General features: G+C 40.1%; 1 protein-coding gene across 3 annotated transcripts in view; it reads left to right on the top strand.

Annotated features, from left to right (window-relative positions):
- Positions 1–19350, top strand: part of DLEC1 (DLEC1 cilia and flagella associated protein) — a 113754-nt gene that overhangs the window by 40633 nt on the left and 53771 nt on the right. For all 3 annotated transcript variants that reach the window (XM_057555820.1, XM_057555821.1, XM_057555819.1), the window contains 4 exons: positions 1031–1141; positions 8530–8723; positions 8932–9152; positions 9963–10041. In XM_057555820.1, coding sequence (XP_057411803.1) covers positions 1031–1141; positions 8530–8723; positions 8932–9152; positions 9963–10041 — 605 coding nt within the window. The remainder of the gene's footprint in view (positions 1–1030; positions 1142–8529; positions 8724–8931; positions 9153–9962; positions 10042–19350) is intronic.

Genomic DNA, 19350 nt, shown 5'->3' with positions numbered 1-19350 from the left:
CAAGAGTGAACCCTAATGTAAACTGCGGGCTTCATGTGATAGTGATGTGTCAGTGTAGGATCATCAGTTGTAACAAATGTACCATCCATGGGGGACGTTGATAATGGGGGAGGCTCTGCATGTGGTGGGGGGAAGTGGGTATATGGGAAATCTCTGTACCTTCCCCTCAATTTTGCTGCAAGCCTACCACTGCTCTAAAGAAGTCTATGGAAAAATCCTCCACCTCACCTCTCCCAACTTCAGTCCACTTGTCAGAAATGGCCATTTTTAGCTCTAATTCTTCTGGAAACCTCTAAATAACACATCTTTTCTACTGTTTCCTGGCTCATCAACCATAGATAACATCAACTTCCCACTCTATTAAATGAAATTTCCTCTCATGTGTCTGCCAGTCGTTTGGGGGTTGGCTGATCTAGCTGGGCTTGGCTGGCTAGATCAGCGTCCAGCTGTGGGTCCAGCTGAACTTGGCTCCCTGCTGCAGGTTGGGCTCGGGTCTGCTCCATGTGGAATCCTGCTGGGGTCCAGGATGAAGGGGCAGGAGCTCTTCTCAGGATGATGGCAAAGGCACAAGAGGGAAGGCTCAGCTGCACGAGCACCTTTCAAAATCCTGCCAGCCTTTCATGGTCAAAGCACATCACATGGCCAAAGTCAAGGGTGAAGAAGTGGGCTCTGTCCCTAGTAGCAGGAACTAAACACTCACATGGCAGGGGGCGTGGATACAGAGAAGAGTGAAGAATTGGGGCCACTCATCAATCTACCCTGTTTCCCCAACTCTGTTTTGTTATAGACCTCTCTGCAAGTGACTGTATTTTAGCTCAAATAATACCACCACACAGCCTTGCCCAATGGTTGGCCTCTTTTAAGTGGCCAACTTAAATACTTGCTGGTTAGTTTCTTAAATCTCAAAATGACCACAGGGTTCTAAGAATTTTGTTAGGTGGTTTAGGCTTGGAGGATGAAGAAAGTTTGGGTGTAGTTTCTTTGACGTCAGTGTGCCTTGAAACACCTTTTCTCATTCTCTTCTGTGTAGTGAAGACCGTCTTCAGGTGGTGTGTGGACAACGAGTTGCTACAGAAGCATCATTTGATCTGCCCGAATGATTACTACAGCGATACAGTGCCCTTTTGCTCTGCACCTAAAGGTAATGCCTCTGTACTCTCTTTGTACCCTCTTCGAGCCTCTGATACCATTCCAGGGAAGTCCTGTAGTAGTGGGACCATACCAGCCACTTTTGCTGCTATTTCCTTGTTCATAGATGTTTTTTTCCACTTTTCTTGAATTTGGTAGTGGCTCTTGGGAGGCTCAGCTCTGAGCATGCCACTTCCTCACTAGCTCCCTAACATGTACAAGATAGAAGTCTCAGCTCCTCAATGCGGAATCTGACTCTCTAGTCTGTTGCCCAACAACAAGATGTGAAAATGTTTAGGAATGGAGTTGAATGAACGAAGAGAAGGAGGGTCTGAAGACATATGAGCCAGGGAGCAAGTTTTTGATGGAGTCAGAACACGGACCTAGGGGTTCTGCATACCCCTTACAGGCCAAGAGCAACTTTGAGTGTGGAGGGAAGTTTGGGTAGGGAGGCAGAGAAGGATGTGTGTGTGGTACTGGGCCAGTTTTCTGTGCTGTGGAGGCAAGATCTTCTGAGAATGAGTGGAGTGGGAGGCTGTGTTGTGGGCTTAAGCAGCAAGGTAGAATTTCAGAAGAGCCGCCATGTAGATCCTGCGGCCAAACATCGGGATGGCGGCCTGGCGGTGCCAGGCTCCAAAGACAAGCTTGTCAGCAGCCCCAGTCAGTGAGACTCTGATGATCTCTGGGGGACCGGAGCTGAGAAGGCATTTGGGGTGGGAGGATGGGGATCCAGAGAATTCAGGGTGCTGACGAGGAAAGAGTTCTACTGACGGCCTGGGCCATGCAGAGAAGTGAGGCCAGAAAGAGGTAGCAGAACCAAGTGCCATGTGGTACTCGACCACTTACTATTTTATTTTATTTTATTTTAATTTTTATTATTATTTTTGGCCACACTGCGTGGCATGTCGGATCTTAATTCCCCGATCAGGGATTGAACCCGTGCCCCCTGCAATGGAAGCATGGGGTCGCAACCACTGGACCACCAGGGAAGTCCCAAGTCACTTAGTATTTTTTTTTTTTTAATCAGTCATCAGTTTTATACACATCACTGTATACATGTCAATCCCAGTCGCCCAATTCAGCACACCACCATCCCCACCCCACCGCAGTTTTTCCCCCTTGGTGTCCATACATTTGTTCTCTACATCTGTGTCTCAACTTCTGCCCTGCAACCCAGTTCATCTGTCCCATTTTTCTAGGTTCCACATACATGCGTTAATATACGATATTTGTTTTTCTCTTTCTGACTTACTTCACTCTGTATGACAGTCTCTAGATCCATCCACGTCTCAACAAATGACTCAATTTCGTTCCTTTTTATGGCTGAGTAATATTCCATTGTATATATGTACCACAACTTCTTTATCCATTCGTCTGTTGATGGGCATTTAGGTTGCTTCCATGACCTGGCTATTGTAAATAGTGCTGCAATGAACATTGGGGTGCATGTGTCTTTTTGAAATACGGTTTTCTCTGGGTATATGCCCAGTAGTGGGATTGCTGGGTCATATGGTAATTCTATTTTTAGTTTTTTAAGGAACCTCCATATTGTTCTCCATAGTGGCTGTATCAATTTACATTCCCACCAACAGTGCAAGAGGGTTCCCTTTTCTCCACACTCTCTCCAGCATTTGTTGTTTGTAGATTTTCTGATGATGGCCATTCTAACTGGTGTGAGGTGATACCTCATTGTAGTTTTGATTTGCATTTCTCTAATAATTAGTGATGTTGAGCATCTTTTCATGTGCTTCGTGGCCGTCTGTATGTCTTCTTTGGAGAAATGTCTATTTAGGTCTTCTGCCCATTTTTGGATTGGGTTGTTTGTTTCTTTAATATTGAGCTGAATGAGCTGTTTATATATTTTGGGAATTAATCCTTTGTCCGTTGATTCGTTTGCAAATATTTTCTCCCATTCTGAGGGTTGTCTTTTCGTCTTGTTTATGGTTTCCTTTGCTGTGCAAATGCTTTTAAGTTTCATTAGGTCCCATGTGTTTATTTTTGTTTTTATTTCCATTACTCTAGGAGGTGGATCAAAAAAGATCTTGCTGTGATTTATGTCAAAGAGTGTTCTTCCTATGTTTCCCTCTAAGAGTTTTATAGTGTCCAGTCTTATATTTAGGTCTCTAATCCATTTTGAGTTTATTTTTGTGTATGGTGTTAGGGAGTATTCTAATTTCATTCTTTTACATGTAGCTGTCCAGTTTTCCCAGCACCACTTATTGAAGAGACTGTTTTTTGTCCATTGTATATCTTTGCCCCCTTTGTCATAGATTAGTTGACCATAGGTGTGTGGGTTTATCTCTGGGCTTTCTATCTTGTTCCATTGGTCTATGTTTCTGTTTTTGTGCCAGTACCATATTGTCTTGATTACTGTAGCTTTGTAGTATAGTCTGAAGTCAGGGAGTCTGATTCCTCCAGCTCCGTTTTTTTCCCTCAAGACTGCTTTGGCTATTCGGGGTCTTTTGTGTCTCCATACAAATTTTAAGATGATTTGTTCTAGTTCCATAAAAAATGCCATTGGTAATTTGATAGGGATTGCATTGAATCTGTAGATTGCTTTGAGTAGTATAGTCATTTTCACAATATTGATTCTTCCAATCAAGAACATGGTATATCTCTCCATCTGTTGGTGTCATCTTTAATTTCTTTCATCAGTGTCTTATAGTTTTCTGCATACAGGTCTTTTGTCTCCCTAGGTAGGTTTATTCCTAGGTATTTTATTCTTTTTGTTGCAATGGTAAATGGGAGTGTTTACATAATTTCCCTTTCAGATTTTTCATCATTAGTGTATAGGAATGCAAGAGATTTCTGTGCATTAATTTTGTATCCTGCACCTTTACCAAATTCATTAATTAGCTCTAGTAGTTTTCTGGTGGCAGTTTTAGGATTCTCTATGTATAGTATCATGTCATCTGCAAACAGTGACACTTTTACTTCTTCTTTTCCAATTTGTATTCCTTTTATTTCTTTTTCTTCTCTGATTGCCGTGGCTAGGACTTCCAAATATATGTTGAATAATAGTGGTGAGAGTGGACATCCTTGTCTTGTTCCTGATCTTAGAGGAAATGCTTTCAGTTTTTCACCGTTGAGAATGATGTTTGCTGTGGGTTTGTCGTATATGGCCTTTATTATGTTGAGGTAGGTTCCCTCTATGCCCACTTTCTGGAGAGTTTTTATCATAAATGGGTGTTGAATTTTGTCAAAAGCTTTTTCTGCATCTATTGAGATGATCATATGGTGTTTATTCTTCAGTTTGTTAATATGGTGTATCACATTGATTGATTTGCGTATATTGAAGAATCCTTGCATCCCTGGGATAAATCCCACTTGATCGTGGTGTATGACCCTTTTAATGTGTTGTTGGATTCTGTTTGCTAGTATTTTGTTGAGGATTTTTGCATCTATATTCATCAATGATATTGGTCTGTAATTTTCTTTTTTTGTAGTATCTTTGTCTGGTTTTGGTATCAGGGTGATGGTGGCCCCATAGAATGAGTTTGGGAGTGTTCCTTCCTCTGTAGTTTTTTGGAAGAGTTTGAGAAGGATGGGTGTTAGCTCTTCTCTAAATGTTTGATAGAATTCACCTGTGAAGCCATCTGGTCTTGGACTTTTGTTTGTTGGAAGATTTTAAATCACAGTTTCAATTTCATTACTTGTGATTGGCTGTTCATATTTTCTATTTCTTCCTGGTTCAGTCTTGGAAGGTTATACCTTTCTAAGAATTTGTCCATTTCCTCCAGGTTGTCCATTTTATTGGCATAGAGTTGCTTGTAGTAGTCTCTTAGGATGCTTTGTATTTCTGCGGTGTCTGTTGTAACTTCTCCTTTTTCATTTCTGATTTTATTGATTTGAGTCCTCTCCCTCTTTTTCTTGATGAATCTGGCTAATGGCTTATCAATTTTGTTTATCTTCTCAAAGAACCAGCTTTTAGTTTTATTGATCTTTGCTATTGTTTCCTTTGTTTCTATTTCATTTATTTCTGCTCTGATCTTTATGATTTCTTTCCTTCTGCTAACTTTGGGTTTTGTTTGTTCTCCTTTCTCTAGTTGCTTTAGGTGTAAGGTTAGATTGTTTACTTGAGATTTTTCTTGTTTCTTTAGATAGGCTTGTATAGCTATAAACTTCCCTCTTAGAACTGCTTTTGCTGCATCCCATAGGTTTTGGGTCGTCATGTTTTCATTGTCATTTGTCTCTAGGTATTTTTTGATTTCCTGTTTGATTTCTTCAGTGATCTCTTGGTTATTTAGTAACGTATTGTTTAGCCTCCATGTGTTTGTGCTTTTCACGTTTTTTTCCCCTGTAATTCATTTTTAATCTCATAGCATTGTGGTCAGAAAAGATGCTTGATATGATTTCAATTTTCTTAAATTTACTGAGGCTTGATTTGTGACCCAAGATGTGATCTATCCTGGAGAATGTTCCATGTGCATTTGAGAAGAAAGTGTAATCTGCTGTTTTTAGATGGAATGTCCTATAAATATCAATTAAATCTATCTGGTCTATTGTGTCATTTAAAGCTTCTGTTTCCTTATTTATTTTCATTTTGGATGATCTGTCCATTGGTGTAAGTGAGGTGTTAAGTCCCCCACTATTATTGTGTTACTGTCGATTTCCTCTTTTATAGCTGTTAGCAGTTGCCTTATGTATTGAGGTGCTCCTGTGTTGGGTGCATATATATTTATAATTGTTATATCTTCTTCTTGGATTGACCTCTTGATCATTATGTAGTGTCCTTCCTTGTCTCTTGTAACATTCTTTATTTTCAAGTCTATTTTATCTGATATGAGTATAGCTACTCCAGCTTTCTTTTGATTTCCATTTGCATGGAATATCTTTTTCCATCCCCTCACTTTCAGTCTGTATGTGTCCCTAGGTCTAAAGTGGGTCTCTTGTAGACAGCATATAGGTGGGTCTTGTTTTTGTATCCATTCAGCAAGCCTGTGTCTTTTGGTTGCAGCATTTAATCCATTCACGTTTAAGGTAGTTATCGATATGTATGTTCCTCTGACCATTTTCTTAATTGTTTTGGGTTTGTTTTTGTAGATCCTTTTCTTGTCTTGTGTTTCCCACTTAGAGAAATTCCTTTAGCATTTGTTGTAGAGCTGGTTTGGTGGTGCTGAATTCTCTTAGCTTTTGCTTGTCTGTAAAGCTTTTGATTTCTCCATCGAATCTGAATAAGATCCTTGCCGGGTAGAGTAATCTTGGTTGTAGGTTCTTCCCTTTCATCACTTTAAATATATCATGCCACTCCCTTCTGGCTTGTAGAGTTTCTGCTGAGAAATCAGCTGTTAACCTTATGGGAGTTCCCTTGTAAGTTATTTTTCGTTTTTCCCTTGCTGCTTTCAATAATTTTTCTTTGTCTTTAATTTTTGCCAATTTGATTACTATGTGTCTCGGCATATTTCTCCTTGGGTTTATCCTGTATGGGACTCTCTGTGCTTCCTGGACTTGGGTGGCTATTTCCTTTCCCATGTTAGGGAAGTTTTCGATTGTAATCTCTTCAAATATTTTCTCTGGTCCTTTCTCTTCTCCTTCCGGGACCCCTATAATGTGAATGTTGTTGCATTTAATGTTGTCCCAGAGGTCTTTTAGGCTGTCTTCATTTCTTTTCATTCTTTTTTCTTTAGTCTGTTCCACAGCAGTGAATTCCACCATTCTGTCTTCCAGGTCACTTATCCGTTCTTCTGCCTCAGTTATTCTGCTATTGATTCCTTCTAGTGTAGTTTTCAGTTCAGTTATTGTATTGGTCACCTGTGTTTCTTTGTTCTTTAATTCTTCTAGGTCTTTATTAATTATTTCTTGCATCGTCTCGATCTTTGCCTCCATTCTTATTCCGAGGTCCTGGATCATCTTCACTATCATTATTCTGAATTCTTTTTCTGGAAGGTTGCCTATCTCCACTTCATTTAGTTATTTTTCTGGGGTTTTTTCTTGTTCCTTCATCTGGTATATAGCCCTCTGTCTTTTCATCTTGTCTATCTTTCTCTGAATGTGGTTTTTGTTCCACAGGCTGCAGGATTGTAGTTTTTCTTGCTTCTGCTGTCTGCCCTCTGGTGGTTGAGGCTATCTAAGAGGCTTGATGGGAGGCTCTGGTGGTGGGTAGAGCTGACTGTTGCTGTGGCGTTCAGAGCTCAGTAAAACCTTAATCCACTTGACTGTTGATGGGTGGGGCTGGGTTCCCTCCCTGTTGGTTGTTTTGCCTGAGGCAACCCAACACTGGAGCCTACCTGGGCTCTTTGGTGGGGCTAATGACAGACTCTGGGAGGTTAGCCAAGGAGTACTTCCCAGAACTTCTGCTGCCAGTGTCCTTGTCCCCACGGTGAAACAGAGCCACCCCCCACCTCTGCAGAAGACCTTCCAACACTAGCAGGTAGGTCTGGTTCAGTTTCCCCCGGGGTCACTGCTCCTTCCCCTGGGTCCTGATGCGCACACTATTTTGTGTGCGCCCTCCAAGAGTGGGGTCTCTGTTTCCCCCAGTCCTGTCAAAGTCCTGCAATCAATTCCCACTAGGCTTCAAAGTCTGATTCTCTATGAATTCCTCCTCCTGTTGCCGGACCCCCAGGTTGGGAAGCCTGACGTGGGGCTCAGAACCTTCACTCCAGTGCGTGGACTTCTGTGGTATAAGTGTTCACCAGTCTGTGAGTCACCTACCCACCAGTTATGGGATTTGATTTCACTCTGATTGCACCCCTCCTACCGTCTCATTGTGGCTTCTCCTTTGTCTTTGGATGTGGGGTATCTTTTTTGGTGAGTTCCAGTGTCCTCCTGTCAATGATTGTCCAGCAGCTAGTTGTGTTTCTGGTGTTCTCGCAAGAGGGAGTGAGAGCACGTCCTTCTACTCCGCCATTTTGGTTCCTCTCCTCCGCCACTTAGTATTTTAAAGTTGGCTGGACACTCAGTATCTTAGGCAGATCAGTAAGGATGGATTTAACATGTATTGAGGATTTACCTGGCACTGTGCTAGGAAATGTGATGATACCAGTTTCATTGCATTCCTGCTAGCAATATTGAATGTTCTCATTTAACCTTTTGGAGATGATCTTATAGGTATAAAAAGCTAATACAAACTTTGATATGTCATGTAAACCTTTTAAAAAGCATGTTCACATATGACGTATGTATACATGCATGTGCGTGACAACAGTCCACTCATGTTCTTGACCATGTTTGGCAACTGAACAAATATATGAACACTCTAGTCCTAAGTCTCGAGGATACAGAATAAGTTCCAGGAGTAATTGATACAGTGAAGGGCAATTACATCTGGGGTAGGAAATATGAACATATAGGGGAAAAAGAACACCAAGCTAACTGTGCCTTTGGTGGTTTCATTAAGTCATCTTGGAAGCGTCCACCTCGTCACCTTGGTATAGTAACTTATTTTTTTTCCTGGTGCCACAGGTGTCTTTGTCCCTGGATATTCAAAACTGACATTTAGTTGTGAGAAACGTTCTGTCCCAAAGAAAGAACTGACCAAGAAGCTTGCCTGCAGGAAGACGCCCTCTCAGTCTGAAGAGGAGACAGACTACACCATGGACAGCCTGACGTGGGACCCATCTTTTAAGGCCAAACTCAGATCCAGGGCAACTGTCAAGGTGAGTGCTGAAGCCTGTGAGTGTGTGGGCAGTGAGGCAGGGCGATGACAAGGGGGAAGGGGCTCCTGGTGACACACGATGTCATGATGAAGCCACAGCAAAATAGGAGGGTGTCCTTGGCCACCTGTGGATCATGAAGTCGGCAAGATATCAACACACACAGACCCCCTGCTTGTCGCTGACACTATCCTTTTCTCGTGTTTCAAAGAAAGCAGGTTCACCGAAGAATAAAAACTGGATGAACCATTTACGTGTGCCCCAGAGGCAGCTGGAGCGGCTTCTGCTCGCCAGGATGGAGAGTCGGAACCGCTTCCTGAAAAACCCTCGCTTTTTCCCTCCTAACACTCCGTTTGGAGGCAAGTCTCTTCTCTTTCCTCCCAAGAAGCCAGCACTGATAGGAGAATTCCAGGATGGAGAGCTGGAAGAGAGGTGTGTTTTTTCCTGACTCGTGTTCTCAGAAAATCTGACCCTGCAGAGGAAAACTCAGAAGGTCCTGAGTCTGCTTTGGCTTCTGGAGGATCCTAGACGTTTGGGGGCGGGGTGTCAGTATCCGAGTAGAGCAGGGCTTCGGGGCTGCCCTCAGGCGTGGCCTTTGGACACCCCCAGAGTCCTGGGTTATGCTCTTCTGACCTGCCAGAGTCTTGAGGAATAGGGGTTACTGTTGGCCCTTGTTTATATCTGAATGGTCTGGGTCAAATGGGAGACATTTCTATAGCCATGTGCTCCTTCCATTAAATTCATGTGTCTTGGATAATAAAAATGTTTAAAATCTGTGTAATGACAAATAATTAGTATAAATTGTGATTTTTCTTTAAGAGAGTGCCTTTGGCTATATTTCAGTAATTGTCCGTGCGAAGGGAATGAGTTGCTTCACTGGTTCATAATTTTAATGGACTTAAAACTATTAATGTTTCTTTATTAAATATCTTTTTATTAAGAAAAATCAGAAAAGATTTGCCAAGAAAACTAGCACCTATATTAAAAACCCAATTAACGTATTGGTGTTTAAGCTTCCAGAGTTTTTCCTATGCATATTGAAAAGGAAATATGTAGCTATATGTGTTTTCACAAAGATTCGATCTTGCTGTAAAACTATTTTGTGACCTGCTTTAACAACAACAAAAGCCAACAGATGACACATTGCCAATCTCTTTGATGGCTTGGATGTATTTGTTTTCCATGAATCAGTCACATGGATGAAACTAACAGCCTTTCTCACCCTCTCTTGCCCTCCCACAGTTGTGCTGATACTCCAGTGTTTCTAGCTAAGCCCTCAATTGCATTTTTCACAGATTATGAAATTGGACCAGTTTATGAGGTAAGACTCTGGTTTCTTTACAGATCCCACTCTGCTTCCTTATTTTTAAAAAGTCTTTGCTGTGAAATTTTAAAACCATACACACACACACACACACACACACACACACACACACACACACACACACACACACACACAGGCCATACACAAAACTAGGGAAAAGACTGTAAAGAACGCTTATGTGCCCATCACTCAGCTTCAACAGTTACCTACATTCTGCAAATCTGGTTTCATCTGTTATCCTCACAACTTCATGTATGTGTGTCTGTGTGCACATGCATTCACTGGAGTATTTTAAGGAAAAGCTTAGATAGCATGTCATTCTTCAGTTAATACTTTAGTGAGTATCTCTAACAGATAAGGACTATTAAAGAATAACCATCATCATACCCAGCAATATTAACAGTGATTCCTTAATATCAACCAATATCCATCCACATCTTATTTTTAGCTATTTATTTTTTCTAAAAAGTCAATTTATAATTGGTTTCTTTGAGTCAGAATTCAAACATTGCATTTGGTTAAAGTATCTCTTATTTCTTCCTTAGTTTATACTTGCTGCTCCATCCTTTTCTTTTTAAAAATGCCATTTATTTGTAGAAGAAACTGTAATTTCTTATATTCTGGATTTGGCTAATTGCTTTATTTTTTGTTGTTTGGTTTTTTTAATTTAATTTTTATTTTGTATTAGAGTACAGTTGATTTACAATGTTGTATCAGTTTCAGGTGTACAGCAAAGTGATTCAGTTATACGTATACATATATACATTCTTTGTCAGATTCTTTTCCCATATAGGTTATTACAGAATACTGAGTAGAGTCCCCTGTGTTATACAGTAGGTCCTTGTTGATTATCTGTTTTATATGTAGTAATGTATGTATGTTATATCCCAAACTCCTAATTTATCCCTCCTCCCACCTTTTCCCTTTGATAACCTTTGATAAGTTTGTTTTCGAAGTCTGTGAGTCTGTTTCTGTTTTGTAAATAAGTTCATTTGTATCAATTTTTTTAGAATCCACCTGTAAGTGATACCATATGTTATTTGTCTTTCTCTGTCTGACTTACTTCACTTAGTATGATAAACTTTAGGTCCATCCATGTTGCTGCAAATGGCATTATTTCATTCTTTTTTATGGCTGAGTCATATTCCATTCTATATAGGTACCATATCTTCTTTATCCATTCATCTGTCGATGGACATTTAGGTTGCTTTCATGTCTTGGCTATTGTAAATAGTGCTGCAGTGAACATTAGGGTGCATATATCTTTTGGAATTATGGTTTTCTCCAGATATATGCCCAGCAGCAGGATTGGTGGATTATATGGTAGTTCTATTTAGTTTTAAGGAACCTCGATACTATTCTCCATAATGATATTACCAATTTACATTCCCACCAACAGTGTAGGAGGGTTCCCTTTTCTCCGCACCCTCTCCAGCATTTATTGTTTATAGAGTTTTTGATGAAGGCCATTCTGACTGGTTGTAGTTTCGATTTGCATTTCTCTAATAATTAGTGATGTTGATCATCTTTTCATGTGCTTTTTGGCCATCTGTATGTCTTCTTTGGAGAAATGTCTATTTAGATCTTCCGCCCATTTTTTTATTTGGTTGGGTTTTTCTTTTTATATTGAGCTGCATGAGCTGTTTGTATATTTTGGAGATTAATCCCTTGTCTGTCTCACCATTTACAAATATTTTCTCCCGTTCTGTGGGTTGTCTTTTTGTTTTGTTTATGGTTTCCTTTGCTGTGCAGAAGCTTTTAAGTTTAATTAGGTCCCACTTGTTTATTTTTGTTTTCATTTCCATTACTCTAGGAGGTGGATTGAAAAAGATATTGCTGCAATTCATGTCAAAGAGTGTCCTGCCTATGTTTTCCTCTAAGAGTTTTATAGTATCAGGCCTTACATTTAGGTCTTTAATCCATTTTCAGTTTATTTTTGTGTATGGTGTTAGAGAGTGTTCTAATTTCATTTTTTACCTGTAGCTGTCCAGTTTTCCCAGCACCATTTATTGAAAAGACTGTCCTTTCTCCACTGTATGTTCTTGCCTCCCTTGTCATAGAGTAATTGACCATAGGTGTGTGGATTTATTTCTGGGCTTTCTATCCTGTTCATTGATCTATATTTCTGTTTTTGTGCCAATACCAAACTGTTTTGATTACTGTAGCTTTGTAGTATAGTCTGAAGTCAGGGAGTCTGATTCCTCCAGCTCTGTTTTTCTTTCTCAGGATTGCTTTGGCTATTCAGGGTCTTTTGTGTCTCCATACAAATTGTAAAGTTTTTTGTTCTAATTCTGTGAAAAATGCCATTGGTAATTTAATAAGGATTGCATCGAATCTATAGATTGCCTTAGATAGTATAGTCATTTTGACAATATCGATTCTTCCAATCAAAGAACATGGTGTATCTTTCCATCTGTTTGTGTCATCTGCAATTTCTTTCATCAGCGTCCTGTAGTTTTCAGAGTACAGGTCTTTTGCCTCCTTAGGTAGGTTTATTCCTAGGTATTTTATTCTTTTTGATGCAATGGTAAATGGGATTGTTTCCTTAATTTCTCTTTCTGATCTTTTGTTGTTAGTGTATAGCAATGCAAGAGATTTCTGTGTAATAATTTTGTTTCCTGCAACCTTACTGAATTCACTGATGAGCTCTAGTAGTTTTCTGGTAGCATCTTTAGGCTCTTCTGTGTATAGTATCATGTCATCTGCAAACAGTGACAGTTTTACTTCTTTGGATTCCTTTTATTTCTTTTTCTTCTCTGATTGCCATGGCTAGGACTTCTAAAACTATGTTGAATAATGGTGGTGAGAATGGACCTCCTTGTCTTGTTCCTGATCTTAGAGGAAATGCTTTCAGTTTTTCAGTGTTGAGTATGATGTTAGCTGTGGGTTTGTCATATGGCCTTTTTTATGTTGAGGTAAGTTCCCTCTATGCCCACTTTCTGGAAAGTCTTTATCATAAATGAGTGTTGAATTTTGTCGGAAGCTTTTTCTGCATCTATTGTGATGATCATATGGTTTTTATTCTTCAGTTTGTTGATGTGGTATATCACACTGACTGATTGGTAGGTACTGAAAAATCCTTGCATCCCTGGGATAAATCCCACTTGATCATGATGTATGATCCTTTTTATGTATTGTTGGATTTGGTTTGCTAGTATTTTGTTGATAATTTTTGCATCCATGTTCATCAGTGATATTGTCCTGTAATTTTCTTTTTTTGTAGTATCTTTGTCTGGTTTTGGTATCAGGGTGATGGTGGCCTCATAGAATGAGTTTAGGAGTGTTCCTTCCTCTGCCAGTTTTTGGAACAGTTTCAGAAGGACAGGTGTTAAGTCTTTAAATGTTTGATAGAATTCGCCTGTGAAGCCATCTGGTCCTGGACTTTTGTTTGTTGGAAGTTTTTAAACTACAGCTTCAATTTCAGTACTTGTGATTTGTCTGTTCATATTTTCTATTTCTTCCTGGTTCAGTCTTGGAAGGTTGTACCTTCTAAGAATTTGTCCATTTCTTCTAGGTTGTCTATTTTATTGGCATATAGTTGCTTGTAGTAGTCTCTTATGATCCTTTGTATTTCTGTGGTGTCCGTTGTCACTTCTCCTTCTTCATTTCTAATTTTATTGATTTGAGCCCTCTCCCTTTTTTTCTTGATGAGTCTGGTTAAAGGTTTGTCAATTTTGTTTATCTTTTCAAAGAACTGACTTTTTGTTTCATTGATCTTTTCTATTGTTTTCTTCATCTCTATTTCATTTATTTCTGCTCTGATCTTTATGATTTCTTTCCTTCAACTAACTTTGGTTTTTATAAAAAAAATTTTAATTAATTTATTTACTATTTTTTGGCTGTGTCGGGTCTTAGTTGTGGCACCTGGGGTCTTTGTTGCAGCATGTGGGATCTTTCATTGCAGTGCGTGGGATCTCCATTGCAGCGCACAGGCTTCTTTCCAGTTGTGGCGTGCGGGTTTTCTCTCTCTAGTTGTGGTGCGTGGGCTCCAGGGTATGTGGGCTCTGTAGTTGTGGTGTGCGGGCTTAGTTGCCCTGCGGCATGTGGGATCTTAGTTCCCCAACCAGGGATCGAACCCGTGTCCCCTGCATTGGAAGGCAGTTTCTTTACCACTGGACCACTAAGGAAGTCCCTAACTTTGAGTTTTGCTTGTTCTTCTTTCTCTAATTGCTTTAAGTGCAATGTTAGGATGTTTATTTGAGATTTTTCTTCTTTCCTGAGGTAAGACTGTATTGCTATAAACTTGCCTCTTAGAAGTGCTTTTGCTGCATCGCATAGGCTTTGGACCATTGTGTTTTCATTTTTATTGGTCTCTGGGTAGTTATTTCCTCTTTGATTTCTTCAATGATCTATTGGTTGTTTAGTAACATATTGTTTAACCTCCATGTGTTTGTGTTTTTTAGTTTTTTTCTTGTCATTGATTTCTAATCTCATAGTGGAACAGCTGTATTTCTCTGTCGTCTCATTTTGTCTAACTTTCTGTGTTTGTGGCCTCCATTCCTCAGGCTGCAGGATTATAGTTCTTCTTGCCTCTGGTGTCGGCCCCCTGGTGTGTGAGGTTGGTCCAGGGGCTTGTGCAGGCTTCCTGGTGGGAGGGACTGTGCCTGCCCACTGGTGGGTGGAGCTGGGTCTGTCCCTCTGGTGGGCTGGCCCATGTCAAGATGTGTGTTTATAAGCAGCTGTGGGGTCAGGATGTCTTTAGGCAGCCTGTCTTCTGATGGGTGGGCCTGTGTTCCCACCCTGTTGGTTGTTTGGTCTGAGGTGTCCCAGCACTGGAGAAGTGCAGGCTGTTTGGTGATATCAGGTCTCAGTGCCAAAATGGCAACCTCTGGGAGAGCTCACGCTGATGGGTATTCCCTGGGGCATCTGCCACCAGTGTCCTTGCCTCCACAGTGAGCCACAGCTGACCCCCACCTCCCCAGGAGACCCTCCAAGACCCACAGGTGGGTCTGGCCCAGGCTCCTATGGAGTTACTGCTTTGCCCTGAGTCCCAGTGCACATGAAACCTTGTGTGCATCCTCCAAGAGTGGAGTCTCTGTTTCCCCCAATCCTGTGGAGCTCCTGCACTCAAGCCTTACTGGCCTTCAAAGCCAAATGCTCTGGGGGCTCCTCCTTCTGATGCCAGATGCCCAGTCTGGGGAGCCTGACGTGGGGCTTAGAACTCTCACTCCTACGGGAGAACCTTTGCAATATAATTATTTTCCACTTTGTGGGTCGCCCACCCAACGGGTATGGGATTTGATTATATCAGGAAAGTGCCCCTCCTACCATCTCGTTGTGGCTTCTTTGTCTTTGGGTGCAGAATATCTTTTTTGGTAGGTTCGAGTTTTTTTTGTTGACAGTTGTTCGGCAGTTAGTTGTGATTTTGGTGTTTTTGTGAGAGGAGTTAAACTGAAGTCCTTCTACTCTGCCTTCTTGTCTCAGTTTGACTCTCGCTAATTGCTTTATTTGGTGACATTAAACATATTCCTTTATCCTCCATATATTTTATAAACTTGTTAGATGTAGAGGTTTGATTAGATTCATGTTCAAGTTTTTTTTAATTTTTAAATTTTTTTGGCAAGAATACTTCTTTGGTTGTGGTGTATATTTCTTGTTGCATCCCATCAAGAGGAGCGTGATACTCGGTTTTCCTATTATTGGTGATGAATGGCTTCAGGTTTTATGAGCCTAATTCATCCTTTATAAAGTTTTTATCAATGTTTTATTTAATGGTTTTAGTAGCATTAGATGACTGTTGCCTTGATCAATTTTTTTAAATTAGGGGTTATAAAATGGTGACTTCTAATTCTGTTATTCTTTCTGCATTTATTACCTGTGACTTTCTGTTTTTAAAAAAACTTTCCCTCAAACTTCTGTTTATATCCCCTCTTCCTTAAATTCTCCTTACCTCTATAGATAACTATTTCTGTTAGTTTGGGTTCTTCCATTGTTTCTTTTTGGAATCATAAGCAAATATGTAGACATATATTTGAAACCTTTCTCCTTCTTACTGTCCACACCTTGCTTTTTTCACTTAACAGTATATCTAGTGATTACTTCAAGAGCAATATGTAGAGACTTTCCTCATTCCTTTTCTTAGTTTCCCTCTTGCTGCTAGCCTCCTTCCATCCTGGGGAATCAGGTCAAGACCAAGCTTAGCAGTCACCAATTCTGCTCACCATATGCAAAGACAGCTCTTCTTAATGATGACAATCCCTTCACACACACATGGATTGTACTTTACAGTTTAAAGAGCACTTGCAAATCCATAATTCTTTAGGAACTCTCATCCACCCATAGCAAAAGCAGACTAATATGTCAGGCTTTTAGGCTAAATGTTAAAGAAAGCATTTTGTTTACTTCTTGAACTCAACAGTTATGTATTCTCTTTTGGACTTGTATGTTTGGGATTTCTGTGTCTGGTCATCACATTTCAAAGACAGTTGGAAAAGTTGGCAAAGACTCAAGAGAAAGGGAGCTGAAATAATTTCAGTTTGGGCATGGAATGGGGCAAAGGGATGGCTGCCCAGGGACATACAAAAGCCATTTCTGTAGGACCTCCAAGTGTCCACTGTGGAGCCTGTAGATGAGGTGAGCTTAGGCTGCATAGGACCATCTTCCCCTCCTGTCTTTACTCTTTTGTGGCACAATTTCTTTTTTTTTGGAAAAGCTTCTTTATTAACACAAAGTACTATTCTTTTTTTATTCTTTTCTTTTTTTTGGTAAATTTTTACTTATTATTTATTTTTGGCTGTGTTGGGTCTCTGTTGCCACGCGTGGGCTTTCTCTAGTTGCGGTGAGCTGGGGCTACTCTTCATTGCAGTGCACGGGCTTCTCATTGCGGTGGCTTCTCTTGGTGCAGAGCACGGGCTCTAGGCATGCGGGCTTCAGTAGTTGTGGCACGTGGGCTCAGTAGTTGTGGTTCATGGGCTGTAGAGCACAGGCTTAGTAGCTGTGGCACACGGGCTTAGTTGCTCCACGGCATGTGGGATCTTCCCGGACCAGGGCTTGAACATTTGTCCCCTGCATTGGCAGGCAGATTCTTAACCACTGCGCCACCAGGGAAGTCCCTGTGGCACAATTTTATTTATCTTCCCCACTAGATTGAAACCCACACAGGCAGGGATTATTTCTAGGTTTATGTTATCATTTTATTATTAGTGCTTGCATACAGTAGGTCCACTGACTGAATGACTTGAATACTTGAATATGGGTCTACCTCTTAGCCTTGCCTGCCCCTGATGCAAGGTAAATCAAGAACAAATAAAAGGGGCCTCATTTTACTAAGAAAAAAAAAAAAAGAGTGTGTGTATGTGTGTTTGTGTGTACTTCTCAAAGGGTTTGTTTGTGGGTCACCCACCTGGCAGATATGGGATTTGATTTTATCATGATTGTATCCCTCCTGCCGTCTTGTTGTGGCTTCTTTGTCTTTAGATGTAGGATATCTTTTTTGGTAGGTTCCAGCATTTTTTTGTCAATGATTGTTCAGCAGTTAGTTGTGATTTGGGTGTTTTCATAAGAAGGGCTGAACTCATGTCCTTCTACTCTGCCATCTTGTCTGAGATCTTCCCAAGGGGTTTCGATAAGGTGGTGAATGACAGCTTACAGATGGTTTCGTAAGGTCGCTAAATATGCAAAATGGTTAAATATATAGGGAAACCTGCTGTATAAAAAATAAATTAAATTAAATTAAAAAAATATATAGGGAAGTATATGTAAAATAATGTTAAAATTAAACAAAGTACAGCATAATGATTAAGAGTAAGATCTGACTACATATGGCTGGAAGAAGCCACTCACACTGCACAGAGAATCATACATAATTAGCACATTTCAGGGAAGGAGTTACAGTATCATTTTTTTCATAAACTTGTGTTGACACTGATGAAAACTATTTATTTTTTAATTTGGGGGATTTTTGTTTTTCTTGAAGTATAGTTTATTTACAATGTTGTGTTAATTTCCAATGTATAGCAAAGTGATTCAGTTATGCATATATATACATTCTTTTTTTTAATATTCTTTTCCATTAAGGTTTATCATAGGATACTGAATATAGTTCTGTGTGCTGTACAGTAGGACCTTGTTGTTTATCCATTCCATATATAATAGCTTACATCTGCTAACCCCAATCTCCGACTCCATCCCTCCCCCTCCCCCCCTCCCCCTTGACAACCACAAGTTTGTTCTCTATGTCCATAACTCTGTTTCTGTTTCACAGATAGGTTCATTTGTGTCATATTTTGGATTCCATATGTACGTGATATCATATGGTATTTGCCTTTCTCTTTGTGGCTTACTTCACTTAGTATGATAATCTCTAGTTGCATCCATGTTGCTGCAAATGGCATTATTTTGCTCTTTTTTTTATGGCTGAGTAATAGTCCATTGTATATACACACCACATCTTCTTTATCCATTCCTCTGTCGATGGACATTTAGGTTATTTCCATGTCTTGGCTATGACATGCTGCTATGTCATGTGCTGCTATGAACACAGGGGCGCACGAATCTTTTTGGATTAGAGTTTTGTTTGGATATATGCCCAGGAGTGGGATTGCTGGTAATTCTATTTTTAGTTTTCTCAAGAACATTCCATACTGTTTTCCGTAGTGGCTGTACCAACTTACATTCCCTCCAGCAGTGTAGGAGAGTTCCTTCTTCTCCACATCCTCTCCAGCATTTGTTACATGTAGAGTTTTTAATGATGACCATTCTGACTGGTGTGAGGTGGTACCTCATTGTAGTTTTGATTTGCATTTCTCTAATAATTAGCAATGTTGAGCATCTTTTCATGTACCTATTGGCCATTTGTATTTCTTCCTTGGAGAAATGTCTGTTTAGGTCTTCTCCCCATTTTTGATTGGGTTCTTTTTTGTTGTTGAGTTGTATGAGCTGTTTGTATATTTTGTAAATTAATCTTGTATCCTGCTACCTTGCTGAATTTGTTTATCAGTTCTAGTAGTTTTTGTGTGGAGTCTTTAGGGTTTTCTATATATAGAATCATGTCTTCTGCATATAATGACAGTTTTACCTCTTCCCTGTCAATTTGGATACCTTTTATTTCTTTTTCTTGTCTGATTGCTGTGGCAAGGACTTCCAATACTGTGTTGAATAGAAATGATGAGAGTGAGCATCCTTGTCTAGTTCCAGATTTTAGCGGGAAGTCTTTCAGCTTTTCACCATCGAGTATTATACTGGCCGTGGGTTTGTCATAAATAGCTTTTATTGTGTTGAGATATGTTCCCTCTATACCCACTTTGTTAAGAGTTTTTATCATGAATGGACGTAGTATTTTGTCAAATGCTTTTTCTGCATCTGTTG

This window comes from Balaenoptera acutorostrata, chromosome 10 (assembly GCF_949987535.1).
Source record: "Balaenoptera acutorostrata chromosome 10, mBalAcu1.1, whole genome shotgun sequence".
Lineage (NCBI taxonomy): Eukaryota > Metazoa > Chordata > Mammalia > Artiodactyla > Balaenopteridae > Balaenoptera > Balaenoptera acutorostrata.
The sequence above is the reverse complement of the archived record's forward strand: the minus strand, read 5'-3'. Positions and strand labels throughout refer to the sequence as shown.